The sequence below is a fragment of the Tachysurus fulvidraco genome, chromosome 10 (genome assembly GCF_022655615.1).
Source record: "Tachysurus fulvidraco isolate hzauxx_2018 chromosome 10, HZAU_PFXX_2.0, whole genome shotgun sequence".
Classification (NCBI taxonomy): Eukaryota; Metazoa; Chordata; class Actinopteri; order Siluriformes; family Bagridae; genus Tachysurus; species Tachysurus fulvidraco.
The window spans coordinates 15,564,008-15,582,948 of record NC_062527.1 but is presented as its reverse complement, the minus strand read 5'-3'; the positions used below and the strand labels follow the sequence as shown (position 1 = coordinate 15,582,948).

The 18,941-nt window shown below is 36.9% G+C and overlaps 1 protein-coding gene across 5 annotated transcripts in view; it reads left to right on the top strand.

Moving 5' to 3' along the window:
- Nucleotides 1–18,941, top strand: part of pdgfrb (platelet-derived growth factor receptor, beta polypeptide) — a 40,842-nt gene that overhangs the window by 9,084 nt on the left and 12,817 nt on the right. For 2 of the 5 annotated variants that reach the window (XM_027165178.2, XM_047819528.1), the window contains exons 2-7: nt 2,467–2,587; nt 10,375–10,448; nt 13,023–13,313; nt 14,301–14,558; nt 16,588–16,718; nt 17,861–18,029. In XM_027165178.2, the coding sequence (XP_027020979.2) occupies nt 10,400–10,448; nt 13,023–13,313; nt 14,301–14,558; nt 16,588–16,718; nt 17,861–18,029 (898 nt within the window). In that variant the 5' untranslated portion in view covers nt 2,467–2,587; nt 10,375–10,399. Of the gene's footprint in view, nt 1–2,466; nt 2,588–6,403; nt 6,458–8,862; nt 8,966–10,374; nt 10,449–13,022; nt 13,314–14,300; nt 14,559–16,587; nt 16,719–17,860; nt 18,030–18,941 lie in introns of all 5 variants that reach the window. The other 3 variants (XM_047819529.1, XM_027165175.2, XM_027165176.2) reach the window with 3 other exon arrangements.

The window sequence follows — 18,941 nt, the reverse complement described above, 5'->3', positions numbered from 1 at the left end:
TGGTCGTAAATACGAAGATATATCGCACTTTATTATATAAGGAGTGACGAGCCATTGAGTTTAAACTGCTCTGGGCTTTTAATTTAAATGGTTCCCAAACACATTTCATGCCAACAATTTATCCTTAATGAGCCTTGGAGGGGAACAGATATGAGGCCACATCTAAAAATGCCCAAACCTCTGCTTTACCACACACTCGATTCTTTTCTAGCTGAAAACATCTTGACTTGTTTTTCAAGAAAGGCACCATAGTTCCTTATCAACTTAAAAAAAAAACTTGAGCTTTTGCATATGTAGAAAGGGAATAAGACCAGTGTAAAACTAGAAAAACACTGAGTTTACCATTCTGTGATTTCACCCATCAATTTGCATTGTTGTCAAGTCATACAAGAGAATCTATAAACCATTTTTTTTCCAGATTCTGAAAGATGTCCAATTATAAAATTGCATTAAACAAAGTTTTAACCTATTCCAAGAGAATTTAATTCATTTCAAGCTTGATATAGTCTAGAAAAGGGCTTGAAATATATAAAAGCATATAAAAAGTAGCTAAATATTACTATAATAATACATAACTGGGAATATTAGATAACATGACATTACATATGGGCCGTAGTGGCTTAGGTAGGTTAGGTAAGGACATTTGCCTCACAACTCCAAGGTTGAGGGTTTGATTCTCACCTCTGCTGTTTGTGCTGTTAGTTTACATGTTCTCCATGTGATTCAGGGGTTTTCTCCAGGTTTAATGGTTTCCTCTACCAGGCTAAAGACATGCGTTGTAAGCTGATTGGCAAGTCTAAATTGTCCACAGTGTGTGAGTGAGTTTGTATCTCATCTAGGGTGTCAAATACCTGTCCTCTGGGATAGACTCAGTGGTACAGAAGATGGATGGATGGATAATAATTTATTGCTAAAATGTACCCAATAGGAAAAGAGGATCTGTATAATATGCTCCATGAAGTGTCTCAACCAGGCACCAGGCAGGTCTGTAGCCAAAGCTTTTCTATAGCTGTAGTCTACCACAAACTAATTTCTGCTGGACGAAGGAGCATGTCCGTGTCAGAGGTCTTAACCATCACCTTGAATCCACCACAACACCTGCTCTGTTCTCTTCTCACTCATCTTAATGGTACAGTGCCTACTGTAGTCTCAGATTCTTGTTCTTGGCTTAACTAGAACCTGATGTTGTCTTCTGCTCTTCTAGCCCACTTTCCTTAAACAACTACATGTTGTATATTTTGAGATGCTTTTCTTCTCACTGTGGTTGTAAAGTTTGGTATTTGAGTAAACAATAACCTTCCTGGAAACCTGAATCAGGATGATTTTCACATTATTCTTTTTAAATTCTAGAGGGTGTTGATCCAAATAAATCAGGTGTTTCTGAAATACTTAAACAGGCCTGTTTCATGAAAAGCCCTTTGCTCTGCTGTGGTGAACAAACCTCAATTTTATCTTTAATTATTTTTTGTTAAAATCTGCAGTTCTTATGCCATGCTGTGTTATTGTTGCCGTTTCTGCTGCTACAGAATAGAGACGGCTGGCTTTTGGTTTGCTTTGTCACGGCCCTTAAGTGGTCCTTCTAACAGGAAATGACTTTTTTCAAGGATTTTTTTGTTGTTGTTGCTGATTTCACTGTTTCCAACATAAGTTGAAAACACTTATATGTTATTTATGTACTTGAAAGATTTTCATGATCAACAGATGTTGTAAACGTTTGTGTAGAATCATATATTAAATCCGAGCCTCTTATTCTTTTGCATGAAAGAAAACATGTTACAGCTACAAATCTCCTTTTCTTGCTAATGGGAAACTATGTTTGGAATGTACTCAGTGTAGGTCTTCTGTGCTTTGCTTTGCAGTGGTTTACATTTCTGTTTATCTGATTTGGAGATGGAGATGCTCCTCGGGCCACTCAAAATTCGACTCACTTGACATGAAAATAATGTATATGTGAAAGTAAATCTAAAATATTATAACTCATATTAACATTACTTAACCATTCAACTTGCTGGTAGTTATGATAAGAGTAAACAAAAATAAACAACAACAATATTTGCTCTGTTATCTGGAGAGTTTTCGTGATGAGTTTGAATAGCTTGATGGTCATTTTAGAAGTGTTTTGGGTCAGTGATGAAGTGGACAGGATTTGTGGTTCTCGTGGGGGGAAGGGGGAGCTTTCAAGATAGCAGAAGTCTCATCTCAGGGGAATGGAGTGGTGAAAAAAAGGTTTGTTTTGACAGGAGCATAGTAGATCAGTTTTCCCACAACCGATGCCAAAATTTTGTATCGTAGGGGGCAACAGACACTTGTATTAACCCTGTCATTTATAAATGGCTAATGATTGCAGGAAGGGAGGAATAAAAAAAGCCTGTATTTTTGTTTTGTGTGTGTGTGTGTGTGTGTGTGTGTGTGTGTGTGTGTGTGTGTGTGTGTGTGTGTGTGTGTGTGTGTGTGTGTGTGATGCAGGTTTTTTTGGCAGGTTGCCTTTCTGTTTGGATTTGGACACCAGCAGTTTCTTCTTCCATTGCAGCCTTTTCAGGATGATTGCCGGCACCTTCAGATCTCTCTGGTTGATTTCTTCCATATGGTGATTTCATTTAGAACTCATGAAATCACTTGGACATGATTGTATTTGATAGATTAGGTGTTTTGATTAGATGAAGCTCTCATAGGATAACAGTGTTCATTTTATTAAATACTGCTTTTGTAAGCCTGAATGAGTCCCAGGTTTATTGTTTTGAGAAAAAAAGTGCTTCTGAGTCAAGAGTGAGTCAGCACAGTAGTGTTTCTTATTTATTTCTTTTGATGCACATTAAATAGTATGCATTATGGAATTTTCTTTTAGTTAATTGAGTTAAATGCACCAGTGAAAACATCTACCAAAGAGCATTGTTGTTGTAATGATGTTCCAGGACATTTGGCACCTCAACACTGAAACTGTCTTTTTTACACTGCCAGCAGTGCAGTATAACAGGCCAATGGGTTCAGCTGTTTTATTTGAAGTCAGAGAACACTGGCACCAACTGGACTTAATGCCACTTAAGATTCAGACTAACACAACTTTTAATTGACAAAATGCATTACAATATTTAACACCGATAGATGGTAGACAATGTTGCTTTACTGTCATCATTTCATCAGCAATTCATTGAAGTTTATGTAAGGAATAGAAATGAAGGGGCATGTTGTTAGAAAAAATTAATCAGTGATGGGGTTTCCTATGGCAGACAATTTAATAGTCGTTTGCCAACACTTTCCATTATATTTGATCTGTTTACATTTATATTTAATGTTGTCTCATTGTTAACGTTTAACAAAATAATAAATGTATCTTATAATGTGAACAAGAAACTAAAAGATCCTTAAACTTTTTTATACACAGCATCTGTGAAAGTTGTCACAATAGAATTTATAGCATAGCTAAAATTCTATTGTATCTAAATAAAGAACTGTAAAGTAAGTGTAAAGGTGTCTACCAAAAGCCATTAATGTAAATGTATAATTTGAGAGCTAGAAGTACAGTCATAAAAAAATTACTGATAGAAAATAGAAAATTACTCAACGCCTTCAAAACTCTACAGTGGTTTGGTATACACTGACTGAGCACTACTGGGTAGGGCCTCTTAAAACAGGCCTTAAAACAGCCTCAATTCTTCATGTCATGCATTAAATTACCACAAGATGTGGGAAACATTTTTTTGAGATTCTGATCCATGTTGACATCATTGCATAAAACAATTCCCACAGATTTCTACAGTTCCTGTATTCTGAATGTCATTCAGATCTGTGACTTGGAAAGCCACTGAAGAACAGCGAACTCCTTGTCTTGTTTATGAAACCTCACAGCAGTTGCTTTTTCTGTTTTTTTGTGACATGTTGCATTGTCATGGTGGAAGTAACCATTAGAAGATAGTAGCAACAGGTAGTAACAGGCCAAATGTTTGCCAAGAATACATGCCCCACGTCATTACACCACCTCCACCAGCCTGGACTGTTGAAAAAAAGCAGGTTGTTTTCATGGTTTCATGGTTTCACACAGTTGGCAGCAAATTCTGACCATCTTTGAGCCTCTGAGATTCAACAGACCAGGCTAGGTTTTTCATTTGTCTAGTCTTCAGTTGTTTTGTTTTAGTGGTGGTGACTCTGTGCATACTACAGACTCAGCTTTCAGTTCTTGGCTCACAGAAGTGTAACCCGATGTGGTCTTCTGCTGATGTAGCTCATCTGCCTCAACATTCAACAAGTTGTGCATTTCTGAGATCACAGATTTTTTCTGTTCATCACAGCAGTACAGAGTTGTTATTAAAGCACTGTAGCCTTTCTCTCAGTTCAAAAACACTCTGGTCACTGAAGTTTTTCACCAACAAGGTGTTTCTGTCCACAGATCTCTTGCTCAGTGGATGTTTTTTTCTTTATTGTGGCCGAAATGTGTCTTTACATGAAGCTGATGGCCTGTATCTACAAGATTTTATGTAATGCACTGCGGCTACAAGATTGTCCGATTAGATAATTGTGTGGAAGCGTACAGTAGGAATTATGTCGTTCCTTTACTATAATAAATAGTATTTAGAGTCTATTTAAATTTCATCACTGTGCAGAATTCTCACCTTCAGAAGTATAATGTTAATGTTTGGAATAACCAATGTGTACTGTAATTGCAGTTATTGTTATCATCATCTTGTGTTTATGAACATGTGGTGGAAAAACGGCCAAACTCTTCCCTCCAATAACAGCTTAACCACATCACCTTGTCTAAAAGTCTGTTATTTTGTAGAAGCTACAAAGTGACCAGTCATCAAAAAAAAAAACAACAAAAAAAAAAAAACACAGCAGTTTTTGTAAATTCAAACATCAGTGAGTTCCCAAAGATGATTAAGTGGACCACAAGTTGACTTTTCTGAGAACAACTAAATTGTTACTATTAGACCTAAGCATAAGAAGTTGTTGTGTGCTGAAGAATTGTAGTGTGTCAGATGGGGATTTTCAGAATCCATTTTTACACAGCATGGCTGTGAGTGTTTGTGTGAGTTTAGCATGTGTGTGGATGTGTGAGTGTTACAGAAATGGTTGTGGTGCTGCTCAACATCTGTCTCTAACACACGTTTCTCACAGGAAGTCAAAGTTCTCCAGCTGTGTTTGAAGGAAAAGCTGATATTACTTTTTTCCCTCTCTTTCTCTCTCTCTCTCTTTTATTCTGTTTCTCTTCTCTTGTCTCAAAGCTGTTGACTTTTTTTTCCTCAGAGACCTTTACTGCTATAACAACTCCCCCCTACACGTTCTCTCTTCTTTCCCAAAGCAAGTGAACACATCAAGACAGGACATCACTGCCAGATGTTTAAGTAAAACAAACTGGCGTATGTAAAGATAATCCCTCAGGAGATGACTACAGCACCAGAGTGGTTAAGCAGAGCGTAAAAGGTTGCACATATACACATATAAATGTGAACACACAGCATCCTCAGGCGGCGCATTGTGTGGGAATGATGGGATGGAGTTGCTATGTCACGATTTAGTGTGTTACTCAGGGACCAGGATGGTGGGAAGGGTCGAGCAGGCATGAGATTCCCAGCAGCACATACAGTGTATATAATATATAAACACACACCCACACACACTCTAATACGTGAGTACTTTTAATTGCCTGTGTCTCTGTCTTATATGAACATGCAGACTGATGAAAATCATAGAAGATTATGAGCTTTCATTGGAAAAACAAGCGCTTAGCATCTGTGTATGTTAGACATTGATCATGTTTCAGCTTTAAATCCTGTTTTAGCTTGCATGGCATTTTAGCTATGAGCTGTTCAGGAAATGCTGTGATGATTTTTAAAATCTCTGGACTTGGATGCTCATTCAAATTAACCAGAGATTATTTCATACATGGCCCCAAAAAACACTCAAACAATTTTTTTATCTTATGCTGTACCTCAAAATCTTGGGACATTTCAGTGAATCCTTGATGTTATAGTTTATTGGGGTAGAATTGAATACTATTAAAGATTAGATTATGACATTATATCCAAAGTACTGAAATCCCACTGTAAACATTTCGTTTCTACCTATGACAAAGGCAAGCTAGTTTAGTAACATGCTCTACAAGCAGGCTAGCTAACATGTTGCTAAAGGGAAAACATTTTTGGGCTTTTGGGCTCAACTATTAATTAAAAAACATGACAGATTAAGACTATCCAGAAAACTTGAAGCAGCTCAACTATTCATGTACATTCACAGACCTTGGCATTTTTAATTAGGCTAAAGATGTTTCACAGACATTTAGTAGTGCCTTAAAAGCCAACACTTATTAATCATTATATTATTCCACATAGACTTTGAAAAAAGTTTAAAATGACACTTTTGGGGCTTCTTTAAGAGCTTGCGCTGTGTTTTGAATGTGTGTCTTTAGGTTTATGCCAGCTCTCATCAGCTGCTTTGTGAAAGCCTGGAATCACTCATACAGGTTAGCCACTTAGCTATGGTTACACTTCTCATTTCAGCCAAACATACAAACGTGCAAAAAGACCCCTTCCTGACATTGACGTCAAATTCGGCCAACAATCTGCACCCTGCATGCATCATACCCCCCAGTTTCCTCGATTTTTTTCCCTGCTCCCTTTGTTCCTCTCTATTGCACTCTTTTTTGTTTCTTTCTTTCATGGCTGCTCTCTTTTTCTTTCTCTTTTTTTCTCTGAAAGGAATCCATTCAAAGCGCTTTTCAATTCCCTTGCCTTTACCACTTGGCAGTGAACATGCCACCTTATTCATCTGTTTTAATCCAAACATTATTTGTTCCTTCTTTCTCTAAACCATCTTCACTGAGTGACTGAGGCTGGTTTGCTGCACCATAGCAAATAAAGATGCTGAAGTTTAGAATTCCACATTAACAGCTTTCATAATTAATGTTTTTGATTTGTTTTGTTTTGTACTGTTGTCACTGATAAAAATCCTAATGGGAAAATCTTACACATTCAAGTTTCTAGTTTCATGTTTCTAGTTAATTGTCATGTGCATAAAGAGTTTAAGCATACGTGCATCCAATATACTACGATATTATATATAAACTAACAGCTGTAAAGTGGCATAAACTGATTTTATTTGGTTCTGATGTACATTAGGACAAAATTATAATGATTAAAATGATAGTGAGAATGTTAATGATTATGCCGATGCTGATTTACTATTTCCTGCCAGGCTAAGTGTTCCCGGGTGCTATCATTACTGTAAGCATAACCCCAAAGGCCTGCAGGGTCCCTTCCTTGTCCCGTGTGTATCAGAGACCATGGGAAAGGAACTAAGTTTTATTCTGGGAACATTGCCTGTAACACCCCCCCCACTCCCCACTCCACCAACAACACACCACCCAACCCAGACTGACCATTATAATTACAACAGAAGTCCTGCTTCCTTATGCAGGCTTTTTTTTTTTTAAACCCAGTGAGGGACTTCTAGCATTTTTATGAAGTGAACATCCTAGAGTAGTATTTGGGTAATAGTCCCAGAGAGGTGTGTGTGGGTGTTTCCATTCCTGACATACTGCAGACTCAACTCATTATTAAAAACTATTAAAACCCCATAATATTTCCTGTGTATTTGATGGTTAAATGAGAGGTGACTATATTATGAATTTATTAGCTAAACCACCAGGCAAATTAATTCTCCAATATGTGTGACCTCGTGTTTTGTTTGTAGAGTTACTTTAATAGACAACATGTCCAATTTCCCAGCCATAGAATATAGGAAAACACTGAAGAAACAGGTGAAGAAATCTTAGGATAACTAGTATGGTAAAGATATTCTAAATTAGATGCTTGCAGAAAGATTGTATTTGATGCTGTTAAATGATTAACAGCCTACTATGCTGTGTTGCATGTATAAAACGAGGGATACCATAAAAGAGTGGCAAAACATAAGATAATAGCATAACATCAGGACATTGAAACTTTAGATCTCTTGAAGGAAGCATATCCAATGAATTGATAACATACATTATTTACAATCATATGTAATTTGTTCCCTATGTAATAAAAACAGAAAAAAAATACAACAGGATAAAACATAATGTAGATGACCAGCAAATCAGCAGACCATTGAGTCTCATTAATCATTGAGAAACAACCAGATACATACTCTTCTATATCTATCATCTCTATATCAGTGTTAGATTACTATGAGGCTACATTATCACATTATGACCAGTTCAAATCTGAGCTGTTATAGATGATACATTGCCGCTGAGGCACACGCATGCAGGAATAATGTGTTGAACTTGCTACCCCAGCCACTTATTTAGTCACCACTGAGGGACACTGAGGTCTTAGCCCTCGTGCTTTATTGTGCTCATATCGCTTTTATGCATTACAGCAACCAGACTGAGTCAGCTGTGGGTCAGTTTTTTAGCTTTTATAGCCAACTTTGTGGTAAAAATAGTAGTATAAATACGTCTGAATCTGTTACAAGTTAAGAACATTTCCGTGACGTAATTCTTGGCTCTTCTTTATTAACCCCCTTTTTGTATGATTCCTCCTCCACAGTTTTTCTCCTGTACCTCCTCCAGTTTTTCCGCCCTCGCTGGTTTTCCCACCCTCATCCAGGCCTGTCATTCGGCCCTAACTATTTCCAGATCGCATCTGTCCCGCACCCTTTATTGCTACATCTCTTTCCACCCACACCAATCATACCTCTCTTTTTCTGATTACTCCCTCGCTATTCTCACACTTGTAAACTCAATACAACATGCAAACTCAAGTCTACAAGCTTAAAGGCTAATTCAACCAACCATGAAACTCATGAAATATGTATTTATTTAAATATTTGTGATTTGTGCTTTTCGTTTAACTTGTTGTTTGGTACTTGTTGTTTATATAGTGCTGTCAATGGCTGTGTGCCAAGATGATGTCAGATGGGGAAATTGATAACATGGTTACAACTATGTTTAATGGGACAAAATATTCAACAACCAAAAACATAAGTATTAATTTTCAGATTTCACTTTTAGCTCCTAAAAACATTTCTCATTCCAACTATGACTTTTATCAATGGACATAGTCATTTAGCAGTTTTACAAACATTTACAAATTCATAGCTGGTCTATTCTCTCAAGTAATAACGATGAAATCTGGCTTGTTGAAGTTGTTCCACCAATTGTTCACTTCACTGATGGAGAACACTTGAGTCTAAGACTGTTCATGTTGTGCTGAGATGCAGCAGAAAACCAGCACAGCTAGAAAGTGATCTACAACCCTAAACATAATGGTGCTGATGAAGCTTTGAAAGCTTTGGAAGCTGATCTATTTGAGCAGAGTGTGCATATTACCTCTTTTACTTCTTAGTATTTTCTATTTATTCTTTTTTAACATAGTTCTGAAATGTAGTTATTTATAACCCACAGTCTAGGAGAAGTGGTGGGGTTATACTGTGTATAACAAAAACAAATCTGTTTTTAGTGGAATTTTGTTCCCATTGCACCAAATGCTCCTGTTAAATGATGATGAACGAAGTTGAAACAACAAAACGTCACCTCAGGATTAGGGGTGGAGTTATGATTCACACGTTTTTACAGCTGCATTTGTATGAACAATTGAACTAAATCATCTACTTATAGTCAGACTTTCAAACTTGTATGAATCTCCCAGAAGATCAGTTTGGTCCCTCTCTCTCTCTCTCTCTCTCTCTCTCTCTCTCTCTCTCTCTCTCTCTCTCTCTCTCTCTCTTTAATCTCTAATGCCACGTTTACTTACTGACACGCATCCTGACCTTTGTCACCTTTGGCCTTCCTATCAGTGACCTGTAAATCAATCTAAACAGGGGCAGGATCACAGTTGTCATTCTAATTGCCCGTACCCACAAAAGATGAGTGTTTATTTCTTTAAAGAGGTGATGAGGGATACACCCAAGCTTGTTCATAATGGCCAGTTCCACCTTCAATCCAAATGAACAAGGTGGCTCATTCGTTCTGTGTCCTGAATTAACGTAACCCTGTTTATTTTTCCTTGACTTCAGGCATTTACTGTAATTCAGGAAGTTTTTGGAGGTGACACTGTTAATCAACACACATTGCATCTGCTCAATGTGACAGTAACTAACTGAGTAAAGCTCAGTCCCATGTTACTAGTAAAGCATGGACTGGACTTGTTGCCCAGGGTTCACTGTGTGCCCATATCTCTGCTTGGATCAGCATGTAGGGAGGTGATGAAAGAGAAAAGAAGATGAGAATCATTAGGAAGGTCACTTTTTAGTTGATGCTCTTTAATACACTGCATTTGCGTTTTACTATTAAGAGTAAATACGTCCACGTTTGTGTAAGAGGACACTCTGAAACATTCAAAATGTGCTGTTCTTTATTTTTTTTTAACTAAATAGTTTTCTCTCTGTGTGCAGAAGAAGACAACACCAATCAGCCACTATGCAAGGAGTCTGCATAGGCCTTTTCCCACTGATCCCCTTAATAACAGGTAAGAGACCAAACACAAATAGCAAATTGTTGTTGTTGCTGTTGATGTTCTAGAATCCTCTATGTTCTAGAAGTGTTGCATTCAGAAAAGCTTCCCTGTTTAGCAATTTATGAGACCTTGAACCATTACACATCAAGTACTCTTCATGAACCTCTCAAGAAAGTCTGATTTTTTTAACCACCAGAAAAACCTTCAGGGAACATTTTAAAGAATTTCAGCTTGAAATTAAAAGCAAATCCTACACAAATCCAGATATTTTGAAAATTAATGTCATAATCCTACTTTACATCTTGACCACATGTTTTCTCTGAAGTTCCCATGATATATTAAGTCTGTGCAATATTGATTATTCATCTCTATGCCAATATTGATCAAATAACCCTCTTAACAAATCGCAAATGTTTTATTGTGTCTGGTGAGTATAACAATCAGTCTCAGCTGCTCAGATGAGTATTTCTGTGGGCGTTTTAATGAATGTCAGCATTTGCAAATGGAAACAAATGGACAAATGCTTTTGATTCCAACCATTTTTTTTTCACATGAAAGGTTTACTAGTGAATGATTTGATCTGTCACATGTCAAATCAACCCTGCGAGCACAGGAAATAAATGGCCTTTTAGATAGCTTATTTAATCCTATGTCATCTTCTTTTAGATTAAGCTTATAGTTTCCTATTTAAGTCCTATTTAATTATATGCCCCAACAGCTAATCACATATTTGTCTGATAGACAGAGGATTGCATCAGATGCCCAACAAATTCAAATCTATTTGATCCTCAGAATTGTTTATTAGCTCAGTGTGTTTTCTCAGGAATAATGATAACCCGAAGCATAACACCTTAGTATTATATTTGGAACTTTTCTGAAATTTTTTTGTATAAAACATTGTGGTTTTTATTTTTAAACATTTTTTCATGATAGGTTATTAAAGATTTACATTTTAATCTTTCCCAACATTTATTCAACCTTGTTACCCTAAACACATTCACCCAAGTATTCTGAGTCAGTTCCATGTTCAACAGAAAGTTCCATCCAAATTCCTCCCCACAAAAATCATTAGAAGAAGCAAATTAAGTTCACTCTGTCTTTTATATTCATTTTTAGTAATATTGTGAGTGATGCAATCACTGTGAAACTACAAACCTGTAACCCAAATTGCAGATGAAACGTAAATTTATTGACATTTATTGATGTAAATATCCATATTAAAAGAATGCATGTTGATTAACCACATTTTGCATAATTGTTGATTCTATGCTAAAAAACTTAAAGGCAGGGTCTCTGATTTTTGAGAAATGCTTCAGAAAATTGAGTCAGGCCGATAATAAACAAAAATCAAAACAAAAATCAAAACAAACTTGTAGCCAATGAGCAGAAAGGGACGGGGCTTGTCAATGTGTGTGGACAGAGTGTTCAGTGTGCATGTGTGACACTAGCAGAAAGTGGTTTTAACATTGACATGGAGGATAAAAACAAAGAAAGAAAGTGAAGAAAGGCTTATGATAAGGCAAGAAGTAGGATGTGTTAATATAGGATCAGCTTTCCAGTGCTGGAGAGAACTGAAGGAGCAGGAAGTTGGCCACATATTCACAGATTGGAGTTTCCCGAGTCAATAACTCCTGAGCTAAACGCTGTTACTACACAAATAACACCTCTTTTCTGTCATAGTAATGTAGAGACGCAGCTACAACCGCATCTTGTGTAGTAACAGCGTTTATCTCAGGAGTTATTGACTCGGGAAATTCAACTTTACTTAAGACGCCGAGGCGCTTTTTTCCTTCTCGATAGGTGAGTAACGTGGGTTTTGCTTTGTTTCACAGAACTAATATATGCCTTTGTCCTTTGCGTGACTATGCTTGTGTGTCATTTTTGCTTGTTTGTTTATCAGCACTCGTATTGTTCTTCCCTTCAGCTATGATAAAGACACATTTCTTTCCATTAGTTGCCTGGGTTACGTATGTATGTGTGGGGGCTGAGCTATCAATACAAGGGGTGGGACCCATTTGGGTTAGGGGCCTGTTTGTTGTGGTGATTTTATATGTCAACATTGGCTTTCAAAAATCGGAGACCCTGCCTTTAATCGTGTTACTAATTAAAGATATAATAAGGAGCCATTCAGTACGTTTACGTACAGGCAATAACTTGTTACCAATCAGATTGATAGCTCAATCGGTCCGAATGAAATTTCAGTTTGATTGAAAGGGCTGCTGTAGATCTGAAATAATCCTGAAAAACTGGAAATGAATAGCCGTAAAAAGAGTGGAATCTGACTATTTTCTCAATCATATTCAAAATACCTTTTGCACATGTGTATATACATACATACATATATACAGAACTTTTGGACTGAATTCATTCAGATTGACAAAAATGGATGTAAGGGAACATAACACATACAACATACAAAAAGAAAAACGTTCAGGAGAAAGATTGGTGCCTGAAATGGTTTATGCTATTTCTGATATTTTGGTAAATGCATTTTATGATTGATTAACAAACATCCATGGACATAATTTATTTGTCCGAATCTTGTCTTCATAGACTAATTATATTCTTGTTGTTTGTTATCGAAAGCCGTCCTGATCCTCCTGCTGTGTTCAGCTGGTTGTGGTCTGGAGCTGAACCCCAGCACGAAAGAAATCATCCTGACCGCTAATTCCTCCATCTCCATCATCTGTTCGGGCTGGGCGTCTGTTTACTGGCGCTACAAAAGAGATGAGAATGTACCTATGTTTAGAACAGAGAACCGATCCCGCACTTCTAGTGTTCTTCATCTGGAGAATGTCACATGGAATCGAACAGGAGTGTACGTGTGCTCTGAGATTGGCTCTGATGAGAGCAGGGAGGTGGCCATCTATGTGCCTGGTGAGGAGCAAAGCATTTGCACATACACAGATGAAGCGCAAACATAATATATTCTGGTATAAGCTGAGACCTTGGAATGCAAGGTTTGCATGATAACCATATGACATACTCTGCATATCCTTAAGACTTTCCAGTAGTGAGCTACATTTATCAGATATACATTTCATCAAAGGTAGCAGTTTATGTCTATACTAATTTGATGGATGATTGAAGAAGCCAAGATGTATAAATTTTTCTCCTCCTTCCTACTTCCATTCAACTTCCAGCTCTCTCCTATTATGTTATGATAGCTTCTAATAAGGGTGGGTGAAGGTTAACACGTGCTTACTATGAGGCACTTAAAGCCATTTTTTCAAACTGCTGTTCTTGCTGCGTCGACACACAGATGCACTGAAAAACTGATGCGTTGACACACCGATGCACTAAAACACTCAGAAGCCTCTTCGCATACATGAGCTCACAGACGTCTGTGATTGGCTGGTGTTGCTGTTATTGACAAGGAAGATGAGGATAATTTTGCTCCCTTGGCTCCCTCCGTCAAACACTTTTCTGTTACACTTTTCATTTTCATCATATAATTTCAGTCACATACAGTACACACAGGTCTTTGACGCTACTGCTGAATTCTTTGAAGATAATGTGTGGATTCTTGTCATAAGTATTTAGTTTTTAGTAACATTTCGTTTACCTCTTCTTTTACACTACATTCTTGTTTCTTCTTTTGTTTCACTTCTTGTCATTTTTCAACTTGCACCTAATCAAACACATAAACTGACCCAAATAATCTTATATGAGAATTGAGAATTTACTAACACTGTGTTAGATATAATTGCCACTAATACATTGGCTGCCAATCAAAAGTGTCCTTACTGTTTGCAGCGATTGCTACTATTGATGAATATTACCACTACAAGAATATTTTTCATACAATGTACATCCTTAATTTGATACAAAACTTTCCCCATCCTTCTTCTCCCTACTTTTCAGATAAGGACAAGTGGTTTTTGGAGAATGAATACAATGCAGTTACTAAAACAACTAATGTAGGAACAATACCCTGTCTGGTAACAGACCCAAAAATAAACGTGACCCTTCATGAAAAAGACAACGATATCCCTGTGATGGGCCAGTACAATCCCACCAGTGGCTTTACAGGAATATTGGAAGACAAGATTTACAGATGCAGAGGTGAATACAATGGAGAGGAAAAGTGGTCCAATTTATTCTACGTCTTCAGCATCTTCGGTAAGTGTCTATGGCAGTAGAGAATATTATATGTTATAGAATGTTATAACAGTTTACTTGCTCAGTGTTCACCGGGCTACCTGACACCTTCATAAGCCACTCACAACATCTTACAGAAATCAGTACAAATAGTTATAAGTTCAACATGCATCAGATGTAGTTAACACCTGTCATTTTTGTATGTTAAGTTGAGGCAGATCACACAGGTATATGACACTTTCCAGGCTGACTTTAGAACATTATGACAACTGACTTGAATGTCAGTCAGAGGCACATAGTGGTTTGGGTTCAGAGAAAATACTTCATAGTATCTAATATATAATAGAGTTACAGTATGTATTGAATAATGCATTCTGTAATATACCTTATAGTACACACAGTATAATAGGCAAATAATCTTGATATATAAATAACTGACATTACAGTGTTATGCCTTTGCCAGTGTAATTATGTTTTCTGTTTTTCTGTTTTCTGTTTTCCTATTTAAGCTTAGACAAAAATATATAAATAGTAACTCCTCCTAGGGATTTCAAGCCACATGAACCAAATTCGGATATGTTGTAGACCCTGGTCTGAAGTTTGTTGCTATTACTTTTCTAAGCGATCCAAGTACCGGTACTTCCGGTACCAGGTCTCAAAATGGCCTTTTTTTCCCCATAGACTCCCATTATAAACTTTGGAGGTTTATAACTCGGCAAGCTTTCGACATATCTACACCAAACTCGGCCAGCTCCTTTAGGGTGATACTCTGAACAAAGCTTTAAAATGGAGTACTGACTGGCCTTTCGGTTGTACCGCAGCCCCACCCCAAACTATGCAAAATTAAAAAACTTGGAAAAAAAGATGGACATGGGACATAATGTATCAAAACACTCAGAACAATGAGGGGAACTTCCTCACGGGTATTCTGATGACGTCACGTGATGCCACATGAAAATAAAAAATTAGCACAACATGGACATGTGACATATCAAAACACTCAGCACAATGAGGGGAAATTCCTCAAAAGTATTCGGATGAAGTCACATGCTCGTCTCCACTTGCCTCCAAATGTTTTGGCACCCTATCTTTCTGTCCACTTGCCTCCAAAATTAACACTGACCCTTACAGTATGTCCATTCGCCTCCAAAAAGCACCAGCCTTTGCGAATACTTGCACCGTCAAAGCCAACATCAAATTTTGTCGCGACAAACTTTACAAATCTAGTTTTATTTATTTTTATACAGTAATAAAATAATGTAATGAATTTTAATTCTTATTTGCATCATTCACTGATGTACAGAAGTGTGCAGAAATATAAAATAACCGCTAAAACAAAGACAACACAAACATCAAGTCTAGATACAGTATGCTTGTGCAGGTTTTTTCTCATCTACAAACCTACACATAAACTGGCTTCCCTAGGGTTATATCAGGTCACCTTGGCATTTAGTTAAGTGTAACCTGGTTGGTAAAGTAACATTTTGTATCTGTTCTGTCGTTTTAGCAGCTTATTTAGGTGTTCAGGGTAGGAAAGAACACTTTGTGAGAATACACAGGACACTATAGCAGAAGCAGAGCATGATTATGAATTTAGTTTAAAGGACATTGAAACGACTTACATATTGTCCTGTGTTTAAAGTGAAAATAATCTTTGTCCTGTGTATCCTGAGTATGTAAGGATGAAAGTGATGTATTTAAATCTTGTTGATAAATGATCAGTGATTAGCATTAAAGTGACTGACGCTTTTTCCTCCGAAAATGAGCACAATGTTGAGATTCAGCAAAAACTGCTGCTACACTATTTCAGCAAATCTGCTTTTTAGTTCTTCCAAATGTTACAGGCCATGAATAACTTTTATGCTGGGTGGGGAAAAATGTTTGACATGCAGACATCTCCACATGTGTGCAACATCTGTCCACTTTATATACCATCATTTTGTTTATTTCGCTGTTCCCCTTCTGTTCATAAACACACAAGTTGTAGCACACGGTCTCCAAACAATGAACGTATTATGTGACTCTGTATCTCTTGTTCACATGGCCACAGTTCCTGAGGTTCTGGACACCCACATCAGCGCCTCGAAGACAGTGCTGAAACAAGGCGAGCCGCTCAGCGTTAACTGCACGGCCTACGGAGTTGAGCTCGTCTTCTTCACCTGGGATTATCCGAACAAAGATGTGAGTGGGCCGAAAAATAAACTGCCCCATCTAGTTTTCATCGAACTCCAAGACCCCTAGAGAGAAATTCAACAGGCCAAATTATCTCAAGATGTGCTGCCACACCTAATCCCTGAGAATCTTATATAGATAACACATTTTATTAGCGATTTGCTGAAGGAGGACAGGAAGACGGAGGAGGAGAAGGAGAAGGAAATAAATCAAACTGAAGCCTATGCTAGGATTTAAACTGCATAACATTATTAGCCTTGTTCTTTCAAGCAGGAAGCTGTCAAGCCATTAACATAGCATGTATTGTTGCTTTGATGGTTATCAGAAAACATCATCTTCCACATTTCATATGTGATCAAAGCGATTTAGTTTGCTGGGTCTATTAGAAGAAAACATGTATTATGCGGCTCTAAAGTGGAACGTAAAGTGCATTGAGAATTGTGTTCAACCAGTTTAGATTGCTGTTGTTATGTAAATCCATTTTATTGCTTAAAGGGTTCTTCAGTAAAACCTGTTAACATCTGTTTGCTATTTCAGTCAAACACCAGGCGTCTGTTTTAAACTTCTTTTTCACTTTTTACTCAGGAGATTAGGTGCACCTTCTCTAGGCCTTTAACAACAAATTAATTACAGCCATTTAATTATAGAACATGCCATACCCTTATTTAGAAATTTCATACCTCATCCCTGTCCAAGTCACATCAGTTTAACACTAATCACTAATCAACTAACACTTTCTATAAAGGCCGCTGTATAATTACCTTTAAATAAATTCATCTAAATGCAGCTAAATATAGATTTACAGCACTACAAATATACATGCAAAGTTGTCTTGTATTATTTCATACACCAGTGTGCCAAGGAACAATTTAAAACTCAACACGTTCACAATGCATATTATTTGTGTAATGCATGTTCATAAATAATTAAGGCAATGTCTAAGTCTTGAACGAATGCATTCTAACATTATGGTAATGTCTTCTATGTATATTAAAAGTAAGACCTTAAAAGAAAGTGTCACTCAGCCTAGCTGCAATGCCTTTTTTTGGAAATTCCTTATAAAGACTAAAGAGAACCAGAAAAAATGTCCCTAATACTCAGCTATGCATAAATTTCCTGGTGTATCTTCTTGGTTTCCTGTTTAACTTTAGACTGAAGAAGTAGAAATCCTGACAGACATAATCCAAGCGACCATGAGCATGCGTTCCTTCCTCAACATTTCTCAAACCACTCTGCAAAACTCTGGACAATACTTCTGCCATGCCCAAGAGAGCGTGAACAATCATCACACTTTGCTTAGCATCAACATCACTGTGCTGGGTAAGTACCAACACATAGCGTTGCTGTGTTAAAGCAAACATCTGATGGATAAAGAGGCTTATCTTATAACTTCCAAGATATAAAGAGCTGAAAATGTAAGGATGTACAGTAAAGCACAAACTGGTCATTAGCATGGCAATGTTAGTTTAATTAGCAAACCTCAGTACAGATGCTGTTAGAACATGACTCGCTTTCATAGCAGCTAGCAAGTTAGCTGTGATATTAGATAGATAGATAGATAGATAGATAGATAGATAGATAGATAGATAGATAGATAGATAGATAGATAGATAGATAGATAGATAGATAGATAGATAGATAGATAGATAGATAGATGTTTCATTTTTTATTCAAAACCTTCCCACCACAAACCCATTAACCAAAGGTTTGCAGGTTTTTGTAGACATCATACTAGTTATGTTTCTGTATTTAATAAATGGGAGAGGGAGGAAACTGAATTCTAACAAAAACAAGAATTAAAAAAAATAATAATAAAAACTATAAAAGTTATAACTTCACCCTTGACCCCTAGTCCCCCCCCAAAATCAATCAATCAATCAATCAATCAATCAATCAATCAATCAATCAATCAATCAATCAATCAATCAATCATTTGTTTCCTGGTTTCTTTAGTTTTTTCGAAATTTCAGTGCTTAATATTAATTAATTATTGAATTAATAAAATATTGCTGCAAGTAACACGTGTGTCTGGGCATATTAATTAGAATCAAGGCTTTGCCATTTTTCTTTAACTAAAGAAAAAAGATAGAGAAGTAAAAGTTATGATTTACTACATACCCAGTGCCAAATTATATTGCAGTACAGTAACAGATTCATTTCTGGATTTACAAACTGGGTTTAAATGTTCGTAACTGACATGTGATGTCAATCATAACTCTCTACATTAAACCT